Here is a 26162-nt window from a genome sequence, read left to right as displayed (position 1 = left end):
AAGAGTTAAAATTAACATGAAAGTATCAAAACAGGAACACTATGTTTAAAAACATTTCTCATGCTTTATGCAACATTTGTACATTATCAACTGTAATTGTTATTATCTACAGGTTAAGCTAACAGAGGTCAGGACAAAACCTTTAAGTGTTCTCATCTGACATAAGTATTCATAAGTCCATGCAAATTTGTCTGTAGACTACAGAGCTCATCATAACACTTCACATCATATTAAAAAGCTGCAAGACAATCAACATTAAGAAGAAAAACATTAACCAGCTATTTCCTATTCAATTTCTGATTATAGTCTGAATTCTTGTTACATTTCCCTGCCTTTAAAAAAAATATAAATAATAATCTGAGTAAATTTAATGCCAGGCAGTTCTTAGAGGAAGGTCCTTTGCCCCTGCTAACAATATATGTAGTAAATACCAGTTTTTACTGGGACTTGCCAATAAATCTCACCCCCTGACACAGAGTGTCTGTTCATACTCAGTTTTTGGCTGCTCTGCCACAAATGCCAACAAAGGGACCAATTAATGAAAACTTTCTTGATACATTCCCAGTGGATGAATGTCCGCCTTGCAGAAGGTACCTTGACAACATTCATCTCACACGGGCCAAATGGTTGCTCTGTGGTAGCAATTAAGACACCACCAGCCTTGGCTAGATTTAAACCAACAACCAAATCTGTGTAGATCTGACCAAATGCTCATAGAAGTCTGGAGAAATTAACTGCTAAACAAGGGCTGTATTGAGTCATATAATTGCATCCATTTCTCTAGTTATCAACAGACTACATGGACATATTTTTATTAGAAAGAAATTATAGTTCTTAAAACAAGATTCCTTAATCTGGCCACATGACAATGTTTAAGCCCCGTCCATAAATAACTAAGAAATCGACAACTCTTTGAAACAATGTCAAGAATCAACATAATATGGTAGGCTGACATTCTCTGTATCTGTACTCATTTCCCCCCTCTCTCTCCCCAAAAAGCCAGTGTTCAGTCTTCATATCCCCATAGCTTTAGAATCAAGTTTGGGCAATTAAGCTTAAGTGCAGCATCCCTCCTCTTTCTAAAATTACATTTGGAAGTAGAAGAGTTTTGCTGCTTTGATCGAGAAGTGCCCATCTAAAAGTCTCTTACCACAGTTTGTGGACACGAGAGACTAGCATGATAGCTGTGGAAAACCCTGGCCTCCCATTGCAAAGTTCCAACTGGCTTTGGGTTCTTGACAAAGCTCACCCTTCCTGAAATCTCTGTCCGCAGGCAATTTAGAGTGTGGCTGGTCAAGGCCCCAGACCTCGTGATCATTATCACAAAATTAGGCATTCTGCTTCTATTGGTCTCAGGGCTCGACAGTTTAGAAGTATCCAAGATATTAAACTTGGGTTATCTGAAATACTATAGCTAAGCTTAACATGGTCTAGAGAGTGCATTGCCTCACCACCCCAAACCCCCACATTTCTATACTATGTCATTATAAGGTGTGTAGCAGACTTTTTAATCAAATTATGTGGCATGTATTGAAAGTTGCAGATCAGTTGATAGAACACCGAAATATAAAGCTGAACAGTCTCCCTGCTGGACACAGCACAAGAAAGGAACTATATAATGCAATTACAACACTCCAGGAGCTATATAATTACATTTAACGTTAACACTTTTGTTAATTTTACATACATTGTCACACTGAATACTTTAAGCCACAAAGCCCTATCAGCACGCAATAGAATTAGCACACACATTTGCTATTACCTACACCATGTATACGACAGCTATATTTGAGCAATCAAGCACACTGACTCCAAATGATCATTTACTTTGGTTATGGCCGTGATACACAGATTAGAATCTATGCAGACTAGCTGTTACGCTTTAGGGTTACAGTCTTTTTCTTGCAGAATCCATTCTGTGATGTGAACACAGACTGGATTATAAAATCATTTATTAAACTGGAATTTGAATTTTTTGAGAACTAAATTTAAGAACATGTTTTAGCCACCTGTGCTTGGTCAAGAAAAAAGGTGACAAATATGCACCTCACCCCCACCCTGTGGCACTTGCTGAATGGTCACAGAAAAAAAAAGCTATTTTCTAACTTCACCAGCAGAACTCATTAAATTAGGGCAGGATAAAAAAACTTAAGTATTTAAAAAAAATAAAAAAGTAAAAAAAAGTGATTTATTCAATGAAAGTATTCTAAAACAGGAAGCGGTTTGTTTCAGTAAAACAAAGCAGCTCAAGCTGCAGGAGAAAATGAATTCATTTTGAAAAAAACATTTGTTTTAAACACATAACCATTAAACTTTTATCATGTGAGGAAGAAGAATTTCTGAATGAACAGTATGAATTAATTACCAATACATTTATACAAATGAATGAAAAAAACCACCTAATTAGCAGTAACTAAATAATTCTAGCAGTAGTGCCTTGCTAGACTCAAAGTGCTTTTTAACTCAAAATTATTCAATTTTCAACTGAAAAACCATTACAAACTAATATGTAATAGAAAACCAGTTAGGGTGGAACCCTAAAGCACTGTGGTGCTATCTGCCCTTAACATAAATTCATTTTCCTTAGCATTTTATCAGAAGCCAACAGGAAATCCTACTGCCCTACTTCTTTCTTACTGCTCCAAAAAGCTGGAAGAAAACCTACATAGTTTTATTTTAAAACAACTATTTCATCTATTTCCATAATTTGTAGATCATCTCTTACATAAGAGACACAAACAAACAAAAGGGTACATGATTTTTTAAGAGCAAAACTTGTACAAAACACAGGGCTGATACTTCGATACGTGCTTCTTCTATGAAGTATTAAGTATCCCTAGCTCTCCTCAAGTTTACAGTGGAAAGTGAAGTTTTTCAGCAATAAAGATTTCCTTCACTGCAACTATGCTCAAATATTCTTTTTTAGCTTTTCTACAGGCCTATTTTGCATATAAAGGTCTTCTACAGGAACCACCCTGAAGCAACATTACACTCCGGGCTCTGTGGCCTACATGGTTCATCAGGTACTAATTAGATAGCATGTTCTGTCAACACTTTCTGGCTTTTCTTCTATTAATTGATCATCCTGCCCAATTAATACAATGCAACACCAGTTCCAGACTCCTTGTGGTCCTTTACCTGTGAGAAACAAGGATGAAGGGGATAAAAAAACAACTCCAAAAGGGTCACAAGGTAACCACACTTGTCTAAGATCTGGAGTGACAATAACATCACTATGCTGAAAGGTTAATTATGTTCCTACCAACATTCTCTGGAGCCTGAGTCTGGGTTTTTATCTAAGGAAAAAAAAAAAAAAGAAAGAGTACACAGAAGCAAAAAAAATCATACTTCATCTAACAGGCTATATTAAATTTACAAATGGTAACAGCTCATGAAAAAGGCTGCAAAACTAAACTCACTTAGCCATTAACAGCGTATTTCTCATCAGAGTATTTGCAGTTAATGTTGTAACTGTTAGATACTCAGAAAATGAGTCATGAACATTGTGCAGAAACTACAATATGCTAATCCCACCTATATACACAAGAGTCCAAACAACAGCTGCCCTTAGTCACATACAGTCAGAACAACCATAAATCAGCATTTTATAAAAAGTGTAAGAAATAAAATGTTTTCTCCATTTATTACACTGCACTAAAGATTGCAGAAGATAAAAAAAAGACAAAGCAGCTGCCAAATACAACACACTACTGCCACCTAATGCTTACCAGAAGGTTACATCAAAAACATTTCATTGTTTCTCTGCACGACACCGTCTATCTAGCATGATGGAGAACAGAGACCAAAGCAAATAAAAGTTTATTATTGTTTTTAAGTATCTGCCTCACATTTCCCCTACAGGCTTTCTATAGTGAACTGATGGGATCGTATCCGTTCTTGTACACAAAGACTGTAAAAGGCAAGATGTATGTTCAGGGGGCTAAACGTGGGACTCTTATTTCATCTGCAAAAAAATCAGGAATGTAATACATGCATTTCATGAGGATACTCAGAGAAGTGAGTACATTCACTAGATCACGTTCCACACTTGTTTACATTTTTGTAAGCTATCCCTTGTTAAGTAACTAGCACAATTCAGTACTGAATAGCTTCACAGGACAAGTATTTGGAAAGGGGAAGGAAAAATAAAAAGAAAAGGAAAAAAGAGGTGTGGCTTTTACGTTAAAACACCACAAAACTACCTTGAAGGCGCTTTTTGTATTTCAGTGGTTTTGCAAGGCACTCTCTCTGAAACGTGGAACTTGTTCACTTCCATGAAAAGAATGATTCCAGGTCTTAAACTTGCCTTCCTAGCCCACAATCAATCTTTTCAACATGTTCAGTCAATTGGCAGAAGTTAGCAGGGAACATGGAAGTAGCCTGCTTTTTCCACTTGCAAAGAGGAGAAACAGAAAGTGGAGGGTTCCTTGTGACATTCAATCTTTTCATATAGAGATTTAAACTCCCCCAAAGGGTGTCTATCCAAAGACAGCTAGACAAAAGCGCAAGGAATTTATCTTCTTGATTCATTACTTCAATCCATCTTTTCTTTTTTCCCCAAACACAAACAATCTTTAAGCTTTTTAACAACTTCAGCCTTCTCCTACCTGATCTTGTTATCTGCTTTGACACTGATTCCAGCCTCTACTGTCCATCTCCTGGACGATTCTTATTCATACGAAGTGTTCTTTGTTTGAGGAAAAAATAAGACAGTTTCATTTTCCTTCTAATCTCTTCTATCTTACCTATTCTTTGACCTTTTTCTAACATCGCTCAGTGATCAACTAGCTGGTGAAAACTCGTGTCCGTTCTTATCCCTTTCTCTGTACAATCTGCCATAATTAGAAATAGTTATGCAAGTATCAATCTGAGCTTCCCGCACAATATTCAACTGCCTTCAGGCAGGGATAACCACTGCTGTACGCATCCAGCACAGCAGACCTCCAGCTTCACTCGAGACAAGTAAGAACCATCAGAATACAAATCTTTCAGATCATATTATTGCTGCTATAGATGTTACTGTAAGGAATTATTTGCTGTGATGTATTTTCAGCAAAGTATCATCAAGCCAGCACATAGGAGGAAAAAGGAATTTTCCGGAACATTTTAGTTATTCATCACCCAATGAATAATTTTGAAAGAAAACTACAGACAGCCCAACTTGCCTTCTTTTAAAACAGCAACATGCAACAGTTATGCAGACCACATAACTGGCATTCACTAACAGCTGCACAGTAAAAACAGATGATAACACTATCAATCCAATGCTGCAAATTCTCAAAACTTACTGGAGTTCTCTAAAGTGCAATTAAAAAAAAATTACAAAAAAAATTACACTGTCATAAACTCATTAATTTGCATCTTGGATTTTTTCTTTACCTTGCTTAAACATACTTGAAACTTCCTCAGCCTTCTCTCTGATTAAGCCAAGAATTTCACCACACCACCTTCTTTCATATTTAAATCACACAGGTTCACAACCTTAATTTCTGACCAGGGTTTTGAATGGTTCTATTATTCACTGGAAAATCTTAATCTTTTGTCGAGTTGGGCATGAATCTGAGCTGAGAGCCATCTGAAAAAGGATCTGCTTTTCCTCTTCTATACTTAGTGTCTGCTGCCAAAATCCAAACCTTTTGCATACTGGTTTTATCTACTTAATTGCAGTAGCAGTAGGATTGCCACTGTAATTCTGACAGAGTTTGACTTTTATAGATGTAAATTTCAACTTCCACGTCACTTTCAGTTTGATGCCACTTGTAAAAGCCCTGTGATTGCAGAGGTGGTCTTACACTAAGAAGCAATTTCTCATGTATAATACTTTATCCTCTTATTAAAGTCTAAAAATTATATCAAATATGACCAGAATCCTTTTCTAAGGCAATTGTTTTTATCATGGCACCGTAGCATCATGATACTACCATACTGACACTATATTCTCTTATTGGTCTTAACTACTGACAGTGGGTCTCGTTTGTTCAAGGTAACACTCCATGAATATGCTACTTTAAAGCACTTCGGCTCCCCCTGCAAAAACAAATAATTGCAGATTCTTTTTTGAAAACTATCAAGATGAGAAAGAAAACTATTGCGTTGGCAAGGGAAACAGACCACATTTCTGCAGTAGCAGTAACTAGTCCCTCTTAAGAGAAACTCTAGTAACAAACCCTTAGTCCCTTCACTCCCTATCCCCCAGTCTGGGGAAAGATCTAACCCCATTACACTGAGAAGACTCTAACGACACAGCAAGTAATTACCTCACATAACTTTAATATTAAATATTCACCTTCTCTCCTTTCCAGCACCTCTTGAACAAACAATGCTGAAATGAAATGTAAAAGTTTCAGTTTCTAGTGATCAATCAATTGTTGTATAAATAGAAGCAAAGATTAATTTGGCTAATGAAGGTATGAAAATGAGGAGAGAAAACAGAACCTAAGGTTACTAAAAAGTACATCTTTAGAAACAGATTCTTTTTCATTTTCTTCTGCTTCCGTGGATCCTTATGTTCCTATGAAGAGCCACGCAAAAGCCTCAATTTGGAAACTACATTATACAATAAAAATAACACTGAAAACAAGAAAAAGAAAGAAGGAAAGAAATGAAACTTTTTCAAATTTACAGAAGAATAAAGGTAAAATAAAAATATAAAGGTAATTTTAAGAGCTCCTTTTAAATTTCTGGTCCCTGTTGTCACAATTTACTCTGTTAAATGTCACATTCAATGCTGTTCCATTGTTTCGGGGTAAGTTAATGCAGCCCTAGCCATACAATAATGTCAGCTACACAAATGGGTAGGAAACTAGTTCAGGCAAATGTTACTTTCATGTGAAAACAAACCCCAGAATCCTGTTCTGTATTATTAAAAAAAACCCAAACAAAAAACCCAAACACACACAAAAAACCCACAAACAAACCCAACAACAACAACAATGAAACCCACTAACAAAACAACCAGAGTTGCTTAAACTACTGAAAAAACAAGCATGAACTCTTCCAGCTGACATGGATGGGGCTGGATGAAGGCAAACCCGCAGGATGCTATTTCCTGGCTGAGGAACACCTGGCAGAAGGACAGGACCAGGCAGGGGCAGTACTCTTCAGCTGGCACTGTGACCTGCAAGATGAATACCTTTCTGCAGGCTAAAAAAAGTCAACTGCTTTGGTCCCCTACAACTTCTTAAGAACTGCTGAGCACAAAGCACAGGTCTTTGTGTTGTCCCCTCTAGCCCCTGATGACCATCACTAAAACAGTATTCCAAACCAAAATATACCATTAATTTTCAAATTCATTTGGAGTACCTAAAACCAGACAGACACCTTTAATATGTCAGATTTAAGCATAACACCAAACAATCAAAATCCCTGAGGTACTTCAGCTGCAGAAGTCACGGCAGAAAGCAGGCCTTGAAGAATAGAGAATTTCTTTTTAAAAAGTTATCTATCAGTGACCGTAACTGTAACACTTGCATAACACTTCAAAAGTTGCAGGTGGTTTTAGTTTTTTCTTTTCTTGAAAATATTTCTTTCAGCTTTCCCTACCTCTAGGAGCAATAAAGAATCTCTGCACTATTTGAAGCCGCTCCTGATCTCAAAATAACGGGTTAGGCCCTAGGCAAATTACAGCTTCTAAAATGGACATGAAAAGCTAAATATTAACAGAATTTAGTGCTCAGTTTAGAAAACATTTGGGCGCAAACCCCATGAAGAAATCACCTACCTTTTATGAGGCCAGCTTAACTTGAGAGGTACATTAGTAAACATGTTATACCATATCTAAATAAACCGAAGGCACCACAGCCTGAAGTGCAAGCATCCTGAGAAGTCTCAAGCCTTAAAATCAGATGCCATGTGCTATGACTACAGCACAAAGGCTCCATTTCATGGATATCACAGCACCATAAAACCCCCAAAAAACCACAACAGAAAAAACCCCCACCCAAAACCCACATCAGCATTCAGTTATTTCAATTTTTTGTAGCCACAGTGACAAAACAATTCCAAACATAATCCACAAAAACAACTAAACTTTACAGCTAGTTTGGGTTGGATTTACTCATACTGATGGCTTGAAGCACACATTTATATCACTAGTTTGGTGTTAATCGAGTTTCTAGTTTGAGGTTGTTTGTGGTTGGCAAATTTCTCCATTTGCAGTAAGGAAACAACTTTGACAACGTGTCCTCGTAATGGTCCGAAGAGTCAAGGAGGTCACTCGATAAAAGAATACTCTGCTCATGTAACAGAAATTATTACTGAGCTTTTTGCCATTGACAAAATCCTACCAAGAATCCTACCAAGCCCATACTTTGCACTGCTCTTCTGTAGCAGTAGGAATTAATACTGGATTGCGGGCATGCTGTGCTAGAAGGTAAGTACCCCTTAAAAGAGCAACTCTTGTTCAGCCTCTCCTCAAACATCTGATTAGTTATTTTTAAAGTTATATCATGAAAAGAAAAATATTTAGCTAAGATGCTGCTCAGAAAAATCCTTCAACTTTACCTTCTTTGACCATGGACATTGTTATGTCATAAATCCAAGCAGCACAGACTGTGATTTTTTTCATTATTACTTTATTGGGCATAACAATGAAGGGTCAAGTTTTTTGAAATATCTGACTATTGACTTTTCAGCCTTGAAGTGTTACTTTACTTTTAACATACTGAAAATTAAGTGACAGAGTTTATCCAAACGACTGGCAGACTACAACAAAAAAGCAGAACTTTCTTACCGTAATAATACAAGCTACCTACAAAGTGTCCTACAAGACAGACATTCCGGTATAAGAATTTGCTTCTGCATTAGATCTGATGAGCTCATGTCTGCCAAGCATTTGGGCTCTACGCAAGATGAGAAAGCATGATGCACTGAGGCAAGGAAAAAATGGAGGATGGGACAGTTATGTCATTCAGATTGTGATTTTCTGACTCTAAGATGTTTAAAGATGAAGGAAAGAAGGATTGCAGGAATGTGTGGCTTTAAAAAAAATTTCCATATTAATTATGTATTTTAAACATAAGGCAAAAATTACACATAGAGCATTTATTTAAATCTGAAAAAAAATATACAAGTCTCCAAAACACTCTGTTTTACAGGTTACTACATCATATTACAACGTTTTTAAAATTTAATAACTATTTCAGATTCAACGCAAATGTATCAATTTAATAGCAATAAGAGATCCTTATATAAGCACAATTATTGCAAGATGACTGAGTCTAGAGTCTACCCTTAACATTTATTATCTTTCAAACTCATGGTCTGGGATTACAGCTTCTATAAATAATTGACCCAGTGCTTAAAATTTCAGAAGTAGGCACTTTAATAAATAGTCTGATTGGAAAAAGTTGAACAACTCAAGATACTCTTGACTGTGGCTGCTCAAAAGTCAGAATAATCAGAACATTTATCTATGTGAAAACATTATGCCAGTCTTTATAGCCTCCTTCTTTGTGCTTTAATTCATATCTTTCACTATCTGATTTTTATTTCAGACATCTCACTTTAGAAATGAGATGAAAAGCATACCATGCAATATAAAACTACGCCAATGTGTCTTCAAATGTGCTGAAAGAACACTTGCAAATACTAAGAAACATCCTTATAGAGTTTAAGCTACTGAAGATTTTATTTCTATTCAGAATTTTGATTTTATACTACCGCAAGACAGTGAATATTTGTAAGTCTAGAACACCTTTCACAGTCTACCAAAGACAGCATAGATTCTGTTTTTAATATATTGTTACAATTAATAACTTATATAACCAGTGCACAAAATGTTCAAGAGGCATCAGATTCCTTTGACCATAAGTGACATGAAAGGCCAAGCACACATTAGCTGAATCTCACATCTCAATTGCCTGATGCCCATTCTGTTCTTATGTATGTATCTTAAAACTACAAAGGATGAAGTATCAGAAGCTGATCACAACAAATAAATTATGGAAAACAACCCAGTAAACAGATAGATTACATTTAGAAATAATATTCCAAGGTAACATTACTTTCACAACTAGCTGAACTACCTGGATAAGGAATATATTACTTACTTGCTAGCTTATTTTGTGATACTATGGTTTTTCTCATATTCAATATAACAGTTAAAAATCACTTTCTGCTATAGGGATGTTCACACCATCCACTTGGTAAAATGCACCTACATCTTTTAAACCAACAAAATAATAAATTACACATTACAAAGTAATAAGAAGTGAGACATCGCTCCATATAAACTGAGATTTGGTAGACAACCACCTCTAATAAAAGAGTACTGCAGACTACCTACCGTGATATGCCCCTTTTCCTACTATGATACCTTACTACATCCTTTTTCTTTTCCCCTACATCCATGACCTCTCTTCCCCCCATTCCTTCTGCAAGTCAGGATACCTTTCTTAGCCTGTTCTTGTATAGGCTGTGTCTGAAGTATGCCTTCCAGCTGGTTGCTGACCAATCAGAACACTAATTGGGTAATCACTGCATTTCATTTGATTAGCCAGCTGCCTAATTATGTAGAACACATGCTCCCATTGGCCAGCTACCCTAACGAGAGCACATAAGGCCCAAGGACCAACAATGCCACCAGCATTACATCTTCACAATTCCAACTGAGCAAGCAGGAGCTTTGGCTCAGATGCGGCAGTCTGTACCGCTGCACGTGGCAGCATCACACATCTCCAGAATGTTTAAGTACCATCGTAACACATGCAACAAATCTGTAACACTATTCAGATTGATAAAAGTTCCTTGTAACTACAACATGATCATTTCCAGGGTAAATACTTGTTCCTCAGACTTACTACTGAGTATCATAATGACCTCTTCTGCTGGAAGAAAAAAAACAACCAAACAAAAAATAACATGAGGAACAGGTTGATAAATCAAACAAAAGCTCTCAGAGCTTAAACATCAGCAGGAACATCAGCATAATCTTGATCTGGCTAATCAAGCTGTTTGAACTAAATGACTTCTGTAACGCTGAAGTTCATTGTATACTACATCGGCTAATAACCAATTTAATTTTAAGTCCCAGCTTGAAAATATGCCTCCTTGTATTTTATTAAGGTCATAAGTAGTGTATCAGATGTAAAGAACAGCTCAAAATAAAACTATCCAGAGTGTCAAAACGATAGTCCTTTGTATGACACTTAGTGGCTTATCTTTCTCTCTGTTGCAATTACATTAACTTCAGTCAAGCTACAACTAGGCTAAACTGAATTTGTTCTGTTTATACTGTCAAATTTCAAAATCCATTTTCTACAGGCTAGCTGAAACTAGAGTCAGCTAAGCATGATGATCGGTTGAATATCTGTAACAAGCACACTGCTACTCAAACAAAAAATACAAACCCTGCAAAGGCTATTAAAAAAAGAAATATACACATTGCATAATTTTAATTACGACAAACATTATTATGAGACTTCTGACACAAAGCTCAAATGTTTTCATTGGTAAAGATTCTAACTCAAACTCAACAAGAAGCTCCTCAGCAGGCAGGTCCTTTCAGGAGCAACGCTGAATTTATTTTGGAACAAATTTTAAGACAATAATCATGCAAGCAGGTCTCTATATATGACATCCTCTGCATTTCCTGTGACTGCAGAATTTAGATGTGTACAAAAATTTTATAAGAAACAACGGATTTTTTTGCTCTTCAGAGACAGACGTCTTTCCTCTACACAAGCTCAATGGAACAATCTCTTCTTGAAGTTGTTTTGCTTCATTAAATTAAATTTCTATTAATGTCCTTTTTCATTGCTGCTGAGAGTCATTCTCGCCTATGACTGATGCTGTTTTCAAGTTTCTACTCTTTCAAACAGATTAAGTGACCACCTTAACACTTGTATTTGTAACACTTAGCTGTAACACGCACCACCCTTTCTGATAAAAAAGATAATCTTTGTAACACTACGTGTTAAAATGGCACATTTTATTTCCTTACCACATTAAAAATAAGAGCTTCTTGCATACTCCCTGCTCAAATTACATGGATTCTTTTTAAGATTAGGGCACACATTGTAACAGCAGCATATAATTTTCCTGCACAATAATTTTTTTCCAGTTGAAAGGTATCCTATAATATCATCTGCATCAACAGGAACAGACACCTGATTTTCAGCTAGACAAAGCTTACATGTTTGGTGACTTTATTCCCTGTAAAAAGCAATATTCAGATATGTAGCAGCTACATGAAAATCTGAAAACAATCTGGCAACTCATTCTTTGACCACAAAGTGGTAGACCAAAAGGAGATGTAAAAATTCTGCCAATAATCTGATAGGGTCATTTTTTTCCCCAATATCCTATTTTTGTTACACTAATTTTACCTTCTGCTAATTTTATACACACTCAGAAATGGAAAATAAGCACTGTCCTTCCTAAAAGCTGTATGGATTCCTTGAAAAATTAAGTAAAGAGCATAAAACCATTTAAGAATTCTTCTTGGTAAAACGTCTGTGTATGTAACTGGATAAAAAGGCTCTATGTATCCCACATATCTCAAAACCACCAGCATGTTCCAAAGACAGAAGATTAATTATCAAACCCTGACCACTTAGAAACCGTAATAATTGTCAAAATTTCTTTTGATTCCTTTCAAAGTATGGAAACTGTAAGCCTTCTGTGCTTCAGAAAGCACTTTAGCATGAACTTAAAACAGCCAATCAAGAAATCTTTTTACCTTGAGTTATGCTGGTTACAAATTACATATTCCTATTTTTTTTTTTTTTTCTTTCAGAATTACTGGCTGGCTAGAGCTCTGCGCTAGAGAAAATACTGCAGTATAAGCCAGCATACACAAAAGTTTGATTTTGTTTTAAAAATAAGCTATTTATAGAATTGCCATTGTAACACAGATCTTGTGCCCAAGTGTGTCATCTTCAGCAGCTATTGACTGTTACAATAATAAAGTATCGAGATGATACAGATATCAGTCACATAAGTACAAATATAAGTTTCATTAAGTTGCAAGGAAATTTTGTAAATATGAACTTTTACTTTGAAGGTGAGAAGGTAAAAAGGTAAAAAAAAAAAATATTTTAAAAATCATACTTTTAGGCCAAATCTGTGCTGTTCTGTATCAGATTAATACTAGTCTTAAAACAGAATTGACATTACCTGTAGTAAAATAACTCAAATATATGTTATGATTTGATAAAATAGAAAAGTAAGTACAGCAAAGCAAAATATGGCAACACAGTAAGTAAATATATTCACTCTAGCAGGGCTCATCTGTACAGTTTTGTTATGGGTTATTAAATTTTTCCATCAATTTCTTAGAATTGACAAAACCAAGTTATATTTCAAAAAGTCATCAGTTTTAAACTGATCTGCCCTTATGAAATCATTCTTACAACCTACAAGTCAACCATTTTTAATTGCATACTACTTTGTATTATTAAGGTCAATCCTGAGATTTAACTGCAAATATAGCTATCTTCTGGCTGGCATATGGCAAGATCTCCAACTCTTTTTATCTTTGGAAATTTACATCTGCTTGTTCATTCAAGATGCTAAGCATACATGTGTTGACAAATACAGAAAATAGCAGATGGCAAAAAGCAAATGCTCACCATGAAGCATTGGGGATCATTTGAAGAAGGCTTGGACTCAGACATTTGCCATTTTTATTTTAACAGCAGAACTACATTTAAAAATAAATACTACCATAGCAGAACTATATTTAAAAATAAATTCTACCGTCTATTATGCTTGATGGTAATGAACTTCTGTGATCAGAATATTCACGATTACAGAATGAATGTCATTGTAATTGCAATTATCCAAGATGCAAGTTCCTTTATAAACTTTTGTATTTTAAGGTAATTCGCACAGTATGGTTTTTCAGGAGGTTAACTTCTGCTGTTCCATGCAAGCCAGAAAACTTTCTGTACTACCCATATAATTTGTCACGGAATCTTTTAATAGGCCATACATGACTGTGCTCATCTGCTATTCCAGCTTCTAAACTGGAGTTAGTCCAGTAATTGACTACTACCATGGTACCTAAAACCACCTGCAAGTAGACCTGTTCTCTGTCCACACCAATAGTGCTACCAATTCTACCATTACCATCTCCAACAACAGCTTTAGAAAACCAAAATGAGCACTTTGTCATCCAGAGGTGTGAAGCTGTCCAGAGGTCTAAGTACAAGCTTTACTTGAGGAGCAATGAAGTTACTCTGTCTGAATGGGACACAACCAGCAAGACAAGAGGTTCAGCCTGTGCTATACTTTTTATTAACAATGAACAGTGGATGACAGTCAATAGTATTGGGATAAGACAACCATACAGCAACACCTCCCTTATACATTCCACCAATACTCAGAAGTCCATAGGTCATGAATCTTTGAATCAGGGAGAGTATTTTTTGTGTTAACATGCCATGGCAGACTTTCATAAAAGTCTTTTCAACCATGAAACCCCTTGGATTCAACATCCGTGGCAGAAACTGTCACACTGTAACTACATGCTTTAGTGAAGGTCTGTACTGTTTCCTCCAGCCACTTCTACAGCAAATGAGTTTTTAAGATGCGTAACAATAATTGTTGTTTTTATTACCACCATGCTTTTAAAGACTTTAGATTGACTGTGCTAGATGCTGTATTAGCAAGTAGACGAACAAGTAGGTCTGTAACGGTTCAGCTAAAAGATGAATAGAGACAGGACATATGGTAACAACAACAGACAAGCAGCAGATCTGCCTTGGAGAAAACACCAAGAAGTAAACACCAGTGTGTCTTTTTAGTCACAGAGATCCATCGCAGATACCAAAAGAATGCTGAGACAAACAGCAAAAGAAAAAAAAAAAAAGTATCTTAATTTTCTTTAACATTTCTCACTGACTTTTCAAACAAAGAGTGTTAACCAATTAGCTTGGAAATATACAGGTTCTAAAGAAAAGCTTGTACATAAAACAATATTTTCATCTTCCAAAACTACAGTTATAGATGTAAACAGTTGAAAACTCCAGCAATTCTAATGTCATACACTTCAAAATAATTACATGAAAGTACAGTGCCGTAACACAAAGGGTCGCTTTCATTAAAAAAAAAAAAAAATCATATAAGAAAGGCACTATGTAGTTTCAGTTCTGTAGCAAACAGCTCTAAACAATACTTTACATAAGATTTTTAACATACTATTATATATAGATTCACAGTGGGGAAAAAATTTTTAATTCTATTACAGCATTCAGTTTAAACTGGTCCCCTATCTGAACAGAAGGGGTATTTTAAGCTATGGTCAAGTAAGCTATAAATAGTTCATTATTAATATTTTATTCATATTTTTAATAATAATTCAGTAAAACAAAAACATTGGAAGGTCCAAGAAAACAACTGTTTATATTAAGAGCATAACTAAGAGGCTTGGTTTCCAAAGCGCTCTCCTGGAATGACTTTCTCGTGTTTAAAAGTGAGGATCAAAAGGACTTATGTCCTATACCTGCATGCAGATATCTTGTAATGTGTTGAAACTTACGATTCCAAGTACACAGACCAATTTCAAAGAAGTAAGTTAGCAGACACTGAGGAGTACAGCAGGATACTTAGTGAATTCAACTGAAGAGCATCAAAATGTGTAAGTTTGGAACATACTGGTGAAATGACCTTTAAAACAGTTTTCACAGGGGCTAGAAATAAATAATAAAAAATCCCAACAAAAAATAATCAAACAAAAAAAGCCCCCAAATGAACCCATTAATTTATTTCAGCTCTAACAAAACTCAGCCTCCTGTTGACCAGCAATCTCTGTACCTCACTTAAAACTCCCAGCTTCTTGCCACATTCATTCTGACACCTCATTCTCAAACCGAGCAAGACCAGCCATGCCTGTGCTCTCTAATGCTCTGCCAATATTGACAGTCCAGCTAGCAGCTACCTAAAGGTACATATAAAATTGAATTCTGCTCACCTCCTTCCTTCTTCTCTACTAGGTTGCCAGTTTTCAAGAAACTTAGGAATTTAGTTACCTTGGGAATTCTATTTGTCTATCAGAACTGGTTGAAAACTGCCATCGATATCAAAAAAATACAGCCCACTTCCCTCAGAAAGCCAGGCCAAAGCATCTTTTGAGCAAAAAGCCTGAATTCAGGGGAAGGAGTAAAACAGAAGAACCAAGACTCACATGAAATAATCTGGTAAAGCTCTTGAGATTCTTACACACATATACCAGGAGCACATGAAAAATTAAGAGCATTCACAGAACATCAAGTCTTAATGCATGACCGAAAACATGACTCCACAAAAATGCACCAGAAACTTTCTAATAAAATTGGTATTAACATAGTTACCTCCTGTACATTTTCTATTCCATTACTGCAGACTATCAGGAAGAACTTTTCACTCTTTGTATCTGGTCTTTATACATTCAAGTGTTGCATTCAGCACACTGTAACTGCACGCACAACAGTAAATACCACAGATATCAATCAGCAAATTTCATGATTTTTATTTCATGAAATATATTTCATGAAATTGTATGTGCTACAAAAAATGACCTGTTTTGACTTATGCACCGGATTATCCAGCACCTGATGAACAAGTATTTGGCTCAGTTCATTCGTGAATATTTTGCAAAGCTGGGAGACATATCAGTGTTCTGGAACCAGAACAACACAACCCCTCTTTGTAAAATATAATAACTCAAACTCCAGATGTTTATTTCAAACTGAAACCAGCTTCAGTGAACTGATATTATAGATATACTCTGATTAAACATATATTTGTACAAAAAAAGTAAAATCAAACCCTGCAATTATTATCTTACTAATTTATAGAAATTATTTTTGGACATCTTAAATAAAAAAAACCCATACTTACTAATAAAGCAAGTTTTTGGTACTTCCGTTTTAGTTCTGCTGGACTGTCTGATGGCTCTGCACCCAGGATTTTGTACCAGTCCTTCTGCATTATCCTTTCAAAGGCCATAGTCTGACTGGCTTTGAAATTACTTTCTCAGTACTGTGTAAGAAAATTAAATAAATATAATTACAATTTGGATGAGAAAGAGAAAAAGCAAAAATGAGGAAATCTGACAAATTACAGGATCATGAAATAGACTGCAGCTCTCAAGCACACCCACACCCCTACAACAGATCTATAGTGCAAAAAACCATCTTAATTCAAATGGCCATTCCATCCCATAGACTGTATATGTGAAGTGATTTAATTAATGTTGTGTTCCTGTCCCAGTTCATTAGTATATCACATTTCAGAAGCTGCCCATACTCCTTTGAAATTGTTTGTGCTTTAAGCATCTGAACTATTTTGACCTTATGTGGGTTGCTTTTTACAGAGACACTTTATTTAAAGTACAGACTTTCTATTTTGAAGCAATACTGTACTTAATATGTGAAGTACATAAAAGTGTGACATTTTGTCAATTCTGGAACGAGATATATATGCAAGACAACAAAAATATATAGCTCGGATCATCCATGGTCATGGCCTCTCCTTCACACTGCTGGGTAAGGCAACTTAACTTTTTAACGTTACATTAGGAGCACATATAAAAACAAATAAACCAAAATGAACAAAGACATACAAAGTTAGTGCAGGTTGCTAAGTGAAACCTAACTAGTTGGATGCTTTTTATTTTTGACCACCTATCAACAAGCTAATGACCCAGAATGAAAAAAAATAACCAGGAGCATTCGGTGCCAGTACTAGCACTGTCATGCTTGAGCTTCAAGGAGATTTCAGGCACACTGAAATCCCAAGCTTTTAGTAGCAGATTTATCATGAATTTTCTGCTAACAAAGTAAAGAAAAGCTCTGCAAGTTTGTAAATTTTATAAACTTTTTTTTTATTTATTTATTGTTGAAAGAAGGAAATAGTGTGGGGTTTTTTCCTATTTCAGCACTAAAACTGCCTTCTGGTGACTACCGTCATCCTTCAGAATAAATGCTTTTTTCGCAGGGGAGGAAAAGTATGTTCTTCGAACTCCTGAGAGCTGCGACCAGGCGGAGGGCACACCCGACGGCAGGGTGGTCCCCCTCCTCCTCTGGGGCAGCGCCACCTGCCCCCGCTTTCCCCACGGAGCCCCCCGGGGCACCCACGAGGGTCTGTAACAACCCGCGAAGGCGCCAGCGCCGCCGGGCCACGCCCCCCCGCCACCACCGGGAGCGCAGCGCCCGCTGCCCACCGCGGGCCCCCTCCCCGCTACCCACCCCCCCGGGCGGCAGACGGGCCGCATGGACCTCGGCGGCGGGAGGCCCGGGAGGCCGCCAGAGCCCGGCCGCGGCCCCGCGCAGCACGCCGGGCCCTGCCGCAGGCCTCCCACCGCCTCAGGACAGGGTTGCGGCGCGCCAGGGTACCCGCGCCCGGCCTCCCCCCGGCAGCAGAACGGGCGACGGCGACCACCCACCTGCCCCGCACCACCAGCCCGTCCGCGGAGGCGGCCGGTGCCGCGGTTAACTTGTCCGGCGGGAAACAAGCCCTCGGCGTCGCGCTCTGCGCCTTTAGCGCGGCGGGGGGCAGCGGTGCAGGCCGCCTCGCCTGTTTCCGCCCGGGCAGCAGTGGCGTCGGCACCGGCAGGAAGCGGAGCCGTGGCTGAGGCCCGACGCCGTTTCCATGGCGACCGGCGGCGCTCCGGAGCTGCGAGGCTGCCGCCGGGCTCAGTAAGTAACGGCCCCGGCCGCCCTCCAGCGCTCGCTCCCGGCCCGGGGCCAGCGGGAACGTCTTTTCACCCCCGCCTTCCCCTCGGGGATCCCGTCTGCAGGTGCGAGGGCTCCCCGGGGTCCCCCCTGCCCTGCCTCGGTTGCTGCGCGGGAGGCCGGGCCGCCCCGCCTGCAGGTGCGGGAAGCCTCGGGGCGCCCCGGGTGCGTTTTGCCTTCCCTGGCTGCAGGCCTCCCCCTTGGCTCCGGCAGCGGGGCACCGAGCGCTGAGGGGGCCCGCCGCACCCCGGGGCGCTGGGCCGGCACGCCGCCCGGTTCGCTCTGCGCCACCGCCCGGTGGAGAGGAACCCGCGGGCACCACGGCGCTGCCCTGCCACCGCCTCGCCTCCCTTCCCCGTTGTCCCGGCCCTGGGAGGAGAATAAGAGGATGGTTTCTATCTAGAAAGTACTTATCCTAAAGGGGAAGGAAGCACATCCTCTTAATGAAAAAAATTAAGCTCAGGAAGCAGACTTCTAATGATGTAAAGACATCACCTCTTATAGAAAAAAGCATACATCCGTGCTGTACGCTTCAGCTTTCGCCATCTCCGTCAATCTTAGCAAAATCCCTTAACAACAGTCCAGACAAACTCAGTTCACACTATACCTTTAAATGTGTAGCACACATCCTTTGACAATGCTGTTACATAATACGTTAGAATTAAAGCAACTTTTGGTCATTTTTCATAGCCTTTGACCTGTTTAAGTAGAGCAGCAGCCAGGCTGTGCAGAGCTGGAGTGTTGTCCTGGCTTATTGTTCCCATTAACCAGGAGCGTGGGAAGGGCGTGGGGACAATCAGGGCTGAACAATAAACACAGAGAATTTATTTAAGGTTTAACATGGATGGTAGGGAAGCAAGAGACTTTCTGGATAGGTGTGAAAAACATCAGATCTACAAAATTATTCAAGACCTATGCATCAGTCTGGTTTTTGTCTATCCTGGCCATCTACAAAATAGTCAGTAGGTTAGTATTTTGCCCTTTTCATCTCCGTAGTTGTCAAAAGGGAGAGGCTTGTCTTTGCCCTTGGGCGGTACATGTATGAACCCTGGAAGTCCAGCTTCCTCTGTCAATGTGGTGTTAACTTCTGGAGCACCAGTATGAGTAATTATACATTTCACTTAAGCCATTGAATTATAGATGAAGAGTATCAAGCGTGAGCTAATTTATGTAGTTCTTTTTGAAATTAGAATTTACTTCTCAGGCAACAGTTTCAGTATGACTGCATGAGTAATCTTCGTTTTGGCTTGTAATCAGCCCACGAATAACTTGGAATGGCCCACAGCATTTAATGTATTCCGCTCAGCCATTGATTGGGCTGATATGTAAGCAAGTAATGTTTTTGTGAAGGGGGGGGGGATTAACAGGAAAATTGTAAAAGGTGCGGTGATGTCTTGGACATTGGTTACTACACCTGTGCTTTTACCTCAAATAGTTAATATCCCCTTACAGACTGAATACATTTACAGTATCCATTTTTATCCTCTATGCCCAAAATTCTTAAATGTTGCATATAGAGTTTTTTCCATTTTAACTTGTTGGTGGGTTGGTGTCTAAAGCCAGCTTCTAATGTAGTTTAAACTCAGTTACTTGAGAGATTGTGAGCGTTTGTATCCAATAGTATAATTATCTGTGATTAGTTGTTAAATATAAAATAAATATAAATGTTTAAGGAATTACCTCTGAAGTCAGTGGAACAATTTTGGAGGTGAAGCTCTCATTCTTTTCTGTGCACGTTCAGCAGTCCTGCCAAAGTAAAAGAAAATAGGCCATTTAATATAACTGTTTGGTGCTCATGGGCTGCAAAATGCATGAAATACGAAATGAAATCAGTGCAGGATTATCTGGCCGTGTCTGGTGTTATAATCTTTGTGTCTCAGTTTCTCTTCTAATTTTTAATCTATCCAGTTTCAGCATCACAATGTTATGTTTGGGTTAGTCTTAGCTAATCATACTCTGTCTGGTTGTAATGACTTTTGAAGCTGTTGATCAATTGCAAGCCAATTATGATAATCTTTCATTGCCAGAGATATCAAAATTAAGTTATTCAAGATTTGTTAGAATCAAATGGGTATGTAGGAGAGAGAGAGCAGGGCAAAACAGACTGAACTCAAATGCTACCTGTTGCTTTTCGCAGCTACTGCTGCCAAGTCAGCGTATAGTTCGAACTACCCATAGGATTTGCTGCTTTTTCCCCTTCTGATGGCAAAACAAAAGTAGGTATTTGACAGGCAAGTGGGGGGAACTTAGAAAGTCAAGGATGTGTAATGGAGACAGACAATGAAGTCAAGGAGAAGGTCTGGGATTGTTGTCCCAGAATGGGAGGTATAGGACCCATGTCTGTAAGAAACCAGGCTTTATTAGTTGCTTAAGTATCTTAATATACTATGTAGTATGTAATAGGTGCTATTAATGTGACTGGAACTGGACACCTAAATATGATAAGAAATTTTGTTTTCTTGTTTAAGATAATTCATATGTTGGTTGCGTTTTTCAGACTTTTTTGTGAGACTATTTAATATTTTAGTAGATGCTTTATTTAAAGCTGTCACATGGTATTGTGCTGTGTCATCACAGAACTTAAAGGAAAAGAATTATTTAAGGAATTAGCTGACTACTGTGTCACATATAATACAATAAAAGATGGGTACAAATGATGGACCAGCCCCTTGTTACTTTATTCTTTTAAGAAACATCTGAAACATCCAGACTTTTTCACTTTTAGCTACATTTTTTTTACTTCTGAAGACAAGTGATATTTTTCAAACTGTTGTTCATAGTAGTAAAGCTTTTTTTTGCTTTTTTTGTTTGTATTGCTTTTATATTGCTATTTATGCATACAAAAGAGTGGTGCTCAGGTTATATAAAAATCAGAAGGCAAGCCTTTCTAATATTAGCATCTAAAATATTCAGAATATCTGAGAAATTACAATTTTTGCAACAAATGCCTTTTAATAGTTGGAAAGGCAAAGTTATTTAGTATAATTCCTATCTGGACAAATATGTCTCCATCTGGACAGCACTTATATTTGATAAACTTCAGCATGCACTGTAGGGCTGTTCTGGATACAAAGCACTGCACCTGAATTGGTTTGTTAGCTCACTTATTTATTTATGTAATGCTTTTATGCAAGCATAGTCTGCTCTGCTTCCTTGTTTGTCTTATAACTGAGTATTGAAATAGGATTCAGGGGAATAAAGCCTGAAGAAAGCACTAGATGACCTCATCTGAATTTTTCGTGTATTACAGCACTGGTCCAAGTCCAGTATATTCTGTCTGTCAATATTAGAGATGTAAAATTCCTCGTATGTGAGAAGGCTGCTTCAACAGTTAATCATCCTACTGTTAAAATTTGTCCCTAATTCTAAACTTGAATCTGCCTGGCTTCTATTTCTAGCTATCAATTCTTCTTACACCTTTTGCCTTAAACTGTAGTGGCTTACCATCTGACATGTACCAACATAAACAAGCAGTATTTATCTGGTTTTAATAAATTTAAGAGGTTAAGCATGTTTAAGTCATGCACAGATAGATATTTTGTCTTAAATTTTTGCAGTTATTCTTTCTTCATTTCTCCAACTTTTAAATGTGGCAATTAATAAGATCAATTGATTATTTAATGTGGCAATTGAAAATACAGTACTTCATTATGGGGTCTCACTGATACTTCTTCTGGTGTACTGTTTTCATTCTGACTGTTCAAGTCAGTACAGTGAGAAAAATTTTTTCAGTGAAGTTTTCTGTCAGAGTTATAGTAGATAGCTGACTTGAGAGTGGTGTGAGTGAAAATCCTGAATTCTGTCTCTTGGGAACAATTGTTTTTGTCTCTGAAAAATGAAATGATCTGTTCAACTTTGAAACATGTTGGACTTTTTTAATCTTGATGTTAAAAATCCTTGGAAGAGTTAGGATTATTGAAAACTGATTAATGGACTTTTTTTCCCATTTTTTTAAAGAGAAAAGTGTCAGAGATCTGAATGTTAAGTTATTCCAGAATTTGTTTTAACTGGGTCAGATTTGTCAACAGTAAAAAGAAAACCAAAGTTTTGTCTCCCAGGAGATGTGGATGTGATAGACTAAATGTCATAATGATGTGAACAAATGAGATGTAACATGCACTGAAAATATATGTTTTCCATTAAATTTCCACAAAAATGATTGAAAATGTCTTGGGAATTATTTAAGCAATTTACAATATTGTTTAAAAAGGTACGTCTGGGCACACTGAGTACAGTCTTTTGTCGTTCATTAGCAATGTATTTAATGAGAGTTTTTTTAAGTGATAGATAGTTAAGGTAACAGACAAGTGACAGATTGTTTGTCTTTAACGATTTCCCTATTTCAGGCCCATTACAAAGCAATTAGAAATCTGACAGCATTTTTACTCTGCATTACTGATCATCTAAAGTGATGAGAAATGAGAGGTGATGAATATTAATTGTATATTTTCATATAATTATCATAAATTATTACCTTGTCTAGTGTGCTGCAGGTGGAGTAAAATCAGTGGATGAAAATTCAGTCAAATATGGTAATTTGAAAGATTTCATGACTTAGTTTTTGTCTTTAAAGTGCAGTGTCAATCAGTCTAAACCAGGCATACATTAACTGAGAGAAAGACAAAGATACTCATACCTTTCCTCACTTTGCTAACACTGATCAGCATGGCATTTACTCCTGTGCCCTGTGACAAATTATTTATCTCTCTTTCGTAGCCTGCCATATTTACACTGGAGTCGTATCTATTCCTGTCCTACATTTTTTCCATAAATATTTACTTAATATTTGGGCATTAAAACAGTATTAAAAGCTGTGCACTTGGCTGAACCGAGAACCAGCTATTCCCATGTTTTTTCACCCACTTGGTATATATGCATTGTAATGTATCACTTATTTGCATTGTGCTTCTATTCTCAAGGGACCCCAGCCTCTACCAAAAATTAGGAATGTTCATATGACTTGTTTGTTTAAAGTATGGACCTATATTCAAATTTTGTTCTGAAGATGTAGTCATCGATAATAAACATCCATAATAAACAGCAGTTACAGAATCTTACTTGGTTTCATGCTTTAATTAGTAAGTCTTCATGACACGATTATATTGTTGGCCTTAAAAGTTCAAAGGATATCATCAGTTCCTTTTCAGACAGGGAGGAAAGAAGCACAAAGAGTGAAGTGTCAAAGTAACAATAAATGTCGGTGGTGTTTTGTAATATGAAACTCTTGTAATTTATATATTTATATAATGTGTCTTTATAATGCATCTCCTATGTTCAGAGCAGACTTCATTTTCAGTAAGTGGAAGAACTACAAACCAGGTCACAGATGCTCCAAATTGGGTATCTAGAAAATGTGTTTGTGTTTTTCCTAGGAAATTTTGGTTGATATGACTTAATATCACTTTAGAATTTTAAGACAAAGACAAGAAAGATATTCAATTTATCTGGGGCATCAGACCTTACCCATGAGACAGTTCCCTCTCGCTGCATTTCCTTGCATGTTTCTGGCTCAGTGATGCAAGTGAACTGGAGGAATCATAAAAACAAATGATTATGTCACTAAGTCTGTCAGAATCCATGTAATAAACAAAAACTGCATGTGCAAACTGATATTTTTATCTTTATTTTCAATGCTTGACTTTGCAAGCTTGATAATTTGAACAAACTGCATTTGAAAAATCACATTATTAACATAATATTTTAGCTTCCAAAATTGCTGTGTTAGTAAAAAAAAAAAAAAGGGAATGAAGTGTTTTCTCATGGTGGCAAACCTCACAACCAGTTACTGTCTTAATTTGATTTCGTCTGTGAGCAGTCAAAAACTTAAGAGCAGCCAGACAGGGTTAAGCTCATACTGAGCCTTCTCTCTCTGATAGTGGCCAGTGGGGGAATGAAGAGGTAACGAGAAACAGTGCTAGTGTGGAGAAATCCTTCTGGTGTTAAATCCTCCAAGATGTGGATTTTTCACACGTGTATTAAATTATTCCCTGGGTCAACAACAGGTAGTTACTAGCACAATATTGTCTGAAAGTAAGGGTCTCATTCATTAATAAACTAGCATTACTTGGTTATGCTTTGTCAATATGGTGTATTCTAATCCCCACTTTCATCATAATGGGATTTCCTTTGGGACATTGTCATCCTATAAAAGGCCTCATTCCTGTACTGGCTGCCTGCAAATGAAAAAAGTAGCATGACTAGGCCAGTACCACCATGTCCTTACTGCTGAGGCCTCATGGTCATTTTAATGAATCTTATTTATGCTGTCTGAAGTCAAGGTCTGACTCTGTTCCAAAGTTTAAATTAAGCATACGTAAAAAGCAACTTGTTTTTTTCCCAGTTGTATTCCTGCACATTATGTAGTAAATGTTTTCATATTTTGTAATTTCAACCACAGTTTTGTAATGTAGGCTCAGTAGAATTTATTAATACAGAATTGCATCATGCTCTGTGAGATGCTAGGAAAGGAATAAGTCTCTGTGATACACATTGTTCTCAATATCCCTCTGCAACTCTGAAAGAGTGCCATTTTATGGCTTTCCTTTTTTTCATGTCAGTCACAGAACACAGAGCAGTTTTAATACCCATCCAGTCAGTATTAAAATTGCAGTTGTGCCTGGATTGCATGTGGATTTTTCAAACAAAAGGACCTCTTTTCTTCCCATCCCTCTTGGACATATGTTCACATTCTGCATAGTCACATGCTGCTAACCATGTGTATAAAGCTACATGTTATGTCATATTTCTTTTTTAAATTCCCGTAAAGAAAAGACTAAATAAGACTCCTTCTGTTGATGTATCTTCATCTTTATTCTGATATACTTAAAACAAATATTCAGACGTTTGAAAACCTTTATCAGGAACAGGCATGTTTAATGTCACATTGGTTACTTGCTGATGTAAACTGCAATATACACAAAGGCAACGGAGCACAACTGTGGTGTCTATAAAGCTTGCAAACATGTCAGATTGACAGTATTTCACAGTTTATGTTAAAACCAGCTTCTTGAGAAATGTAATTATAAAATGAAATATTTAGTTCTGGTATTTAGATTCTTCATTTTATTTTAATTGGCTTTTTCCAAGATAATTGGATATGTTTCCACACATTCATTGAAGAGGAGCATGGGTCTAATTGGCTTTTTGGTTATTTTCTTTAGAGAAACAGTTTGTAATTTACCATAATTTTGATTAACATTTTTCCATTACATTTATTCTTTTAAAGACTAAAGTGTTTTCTAAGTCTGGTGACAAGTAATAAAATGCCTTTTAGTGTTACAGGAAAGAATGTAGTTTCTATACCTCAAATACCACTTTAATATATTTTTCAGTCTTAGCTTAAGCAAAACTCCTGTTGTCTTTTCAGTTTGAACTTAAAGGTGTAGTTTGAAGATACGGGTACCTAATGACTAGTTGCCACTGAAAGTGGCAGAATTCTTCTGCCATTCCTTTTTCACCGTCTTCTGTCCAGTACTTTTGCTGCCCTTGCATGAGCACTGCCTTTTG

At 37.4% G+C, this 26162-nt stretch overlaps 1 protein-coding gene across 1 annotated transcript in view; it reads right to left on the bottom strand.

The window, feature by feature from the left end:
• Positions 1-18508, bottom strand: part of DNAJC24 (DnaJ heat shock protein family (Hsp40) member C24) — a 38758-nt gene extending 20250 nt beyond the window's left edge. Inside the window, exons 1-2 of the mRNA XM_080405883.1 lie at positions 18368-18508; positions 16822-16962 (exon numbers count right to left, since the gene is read on the bottom strand). Of these exons, the coding sequence (XP_080262009.1) occupies positions 16822-16929 (108 nt within the window). The 5' untranslated portion in view covers positions 16930-16962; positions 18368-18508. The remainder of the gene's footprint in view (positions 1-16821; positions 16963-18367) is intronic.
• Positions 18509-26162: the final 7654 nt, after the last annotated feature.

Source organism: Falco punctatus (genome assembly GCF_963210335.1).
Source record: "Falco punctatus genome assembly, chromosome: 10".
Lineage (NCBI taxonomy): Eukaryota > Metazoa > Chordata > Aves > Falconiformes > Falconidae > Falco > Falco punctatus.
Note: the sequence above shows the minus strand (reverse complement) of the source record. Positions and strands in the feature narration are given on the sequence as shown.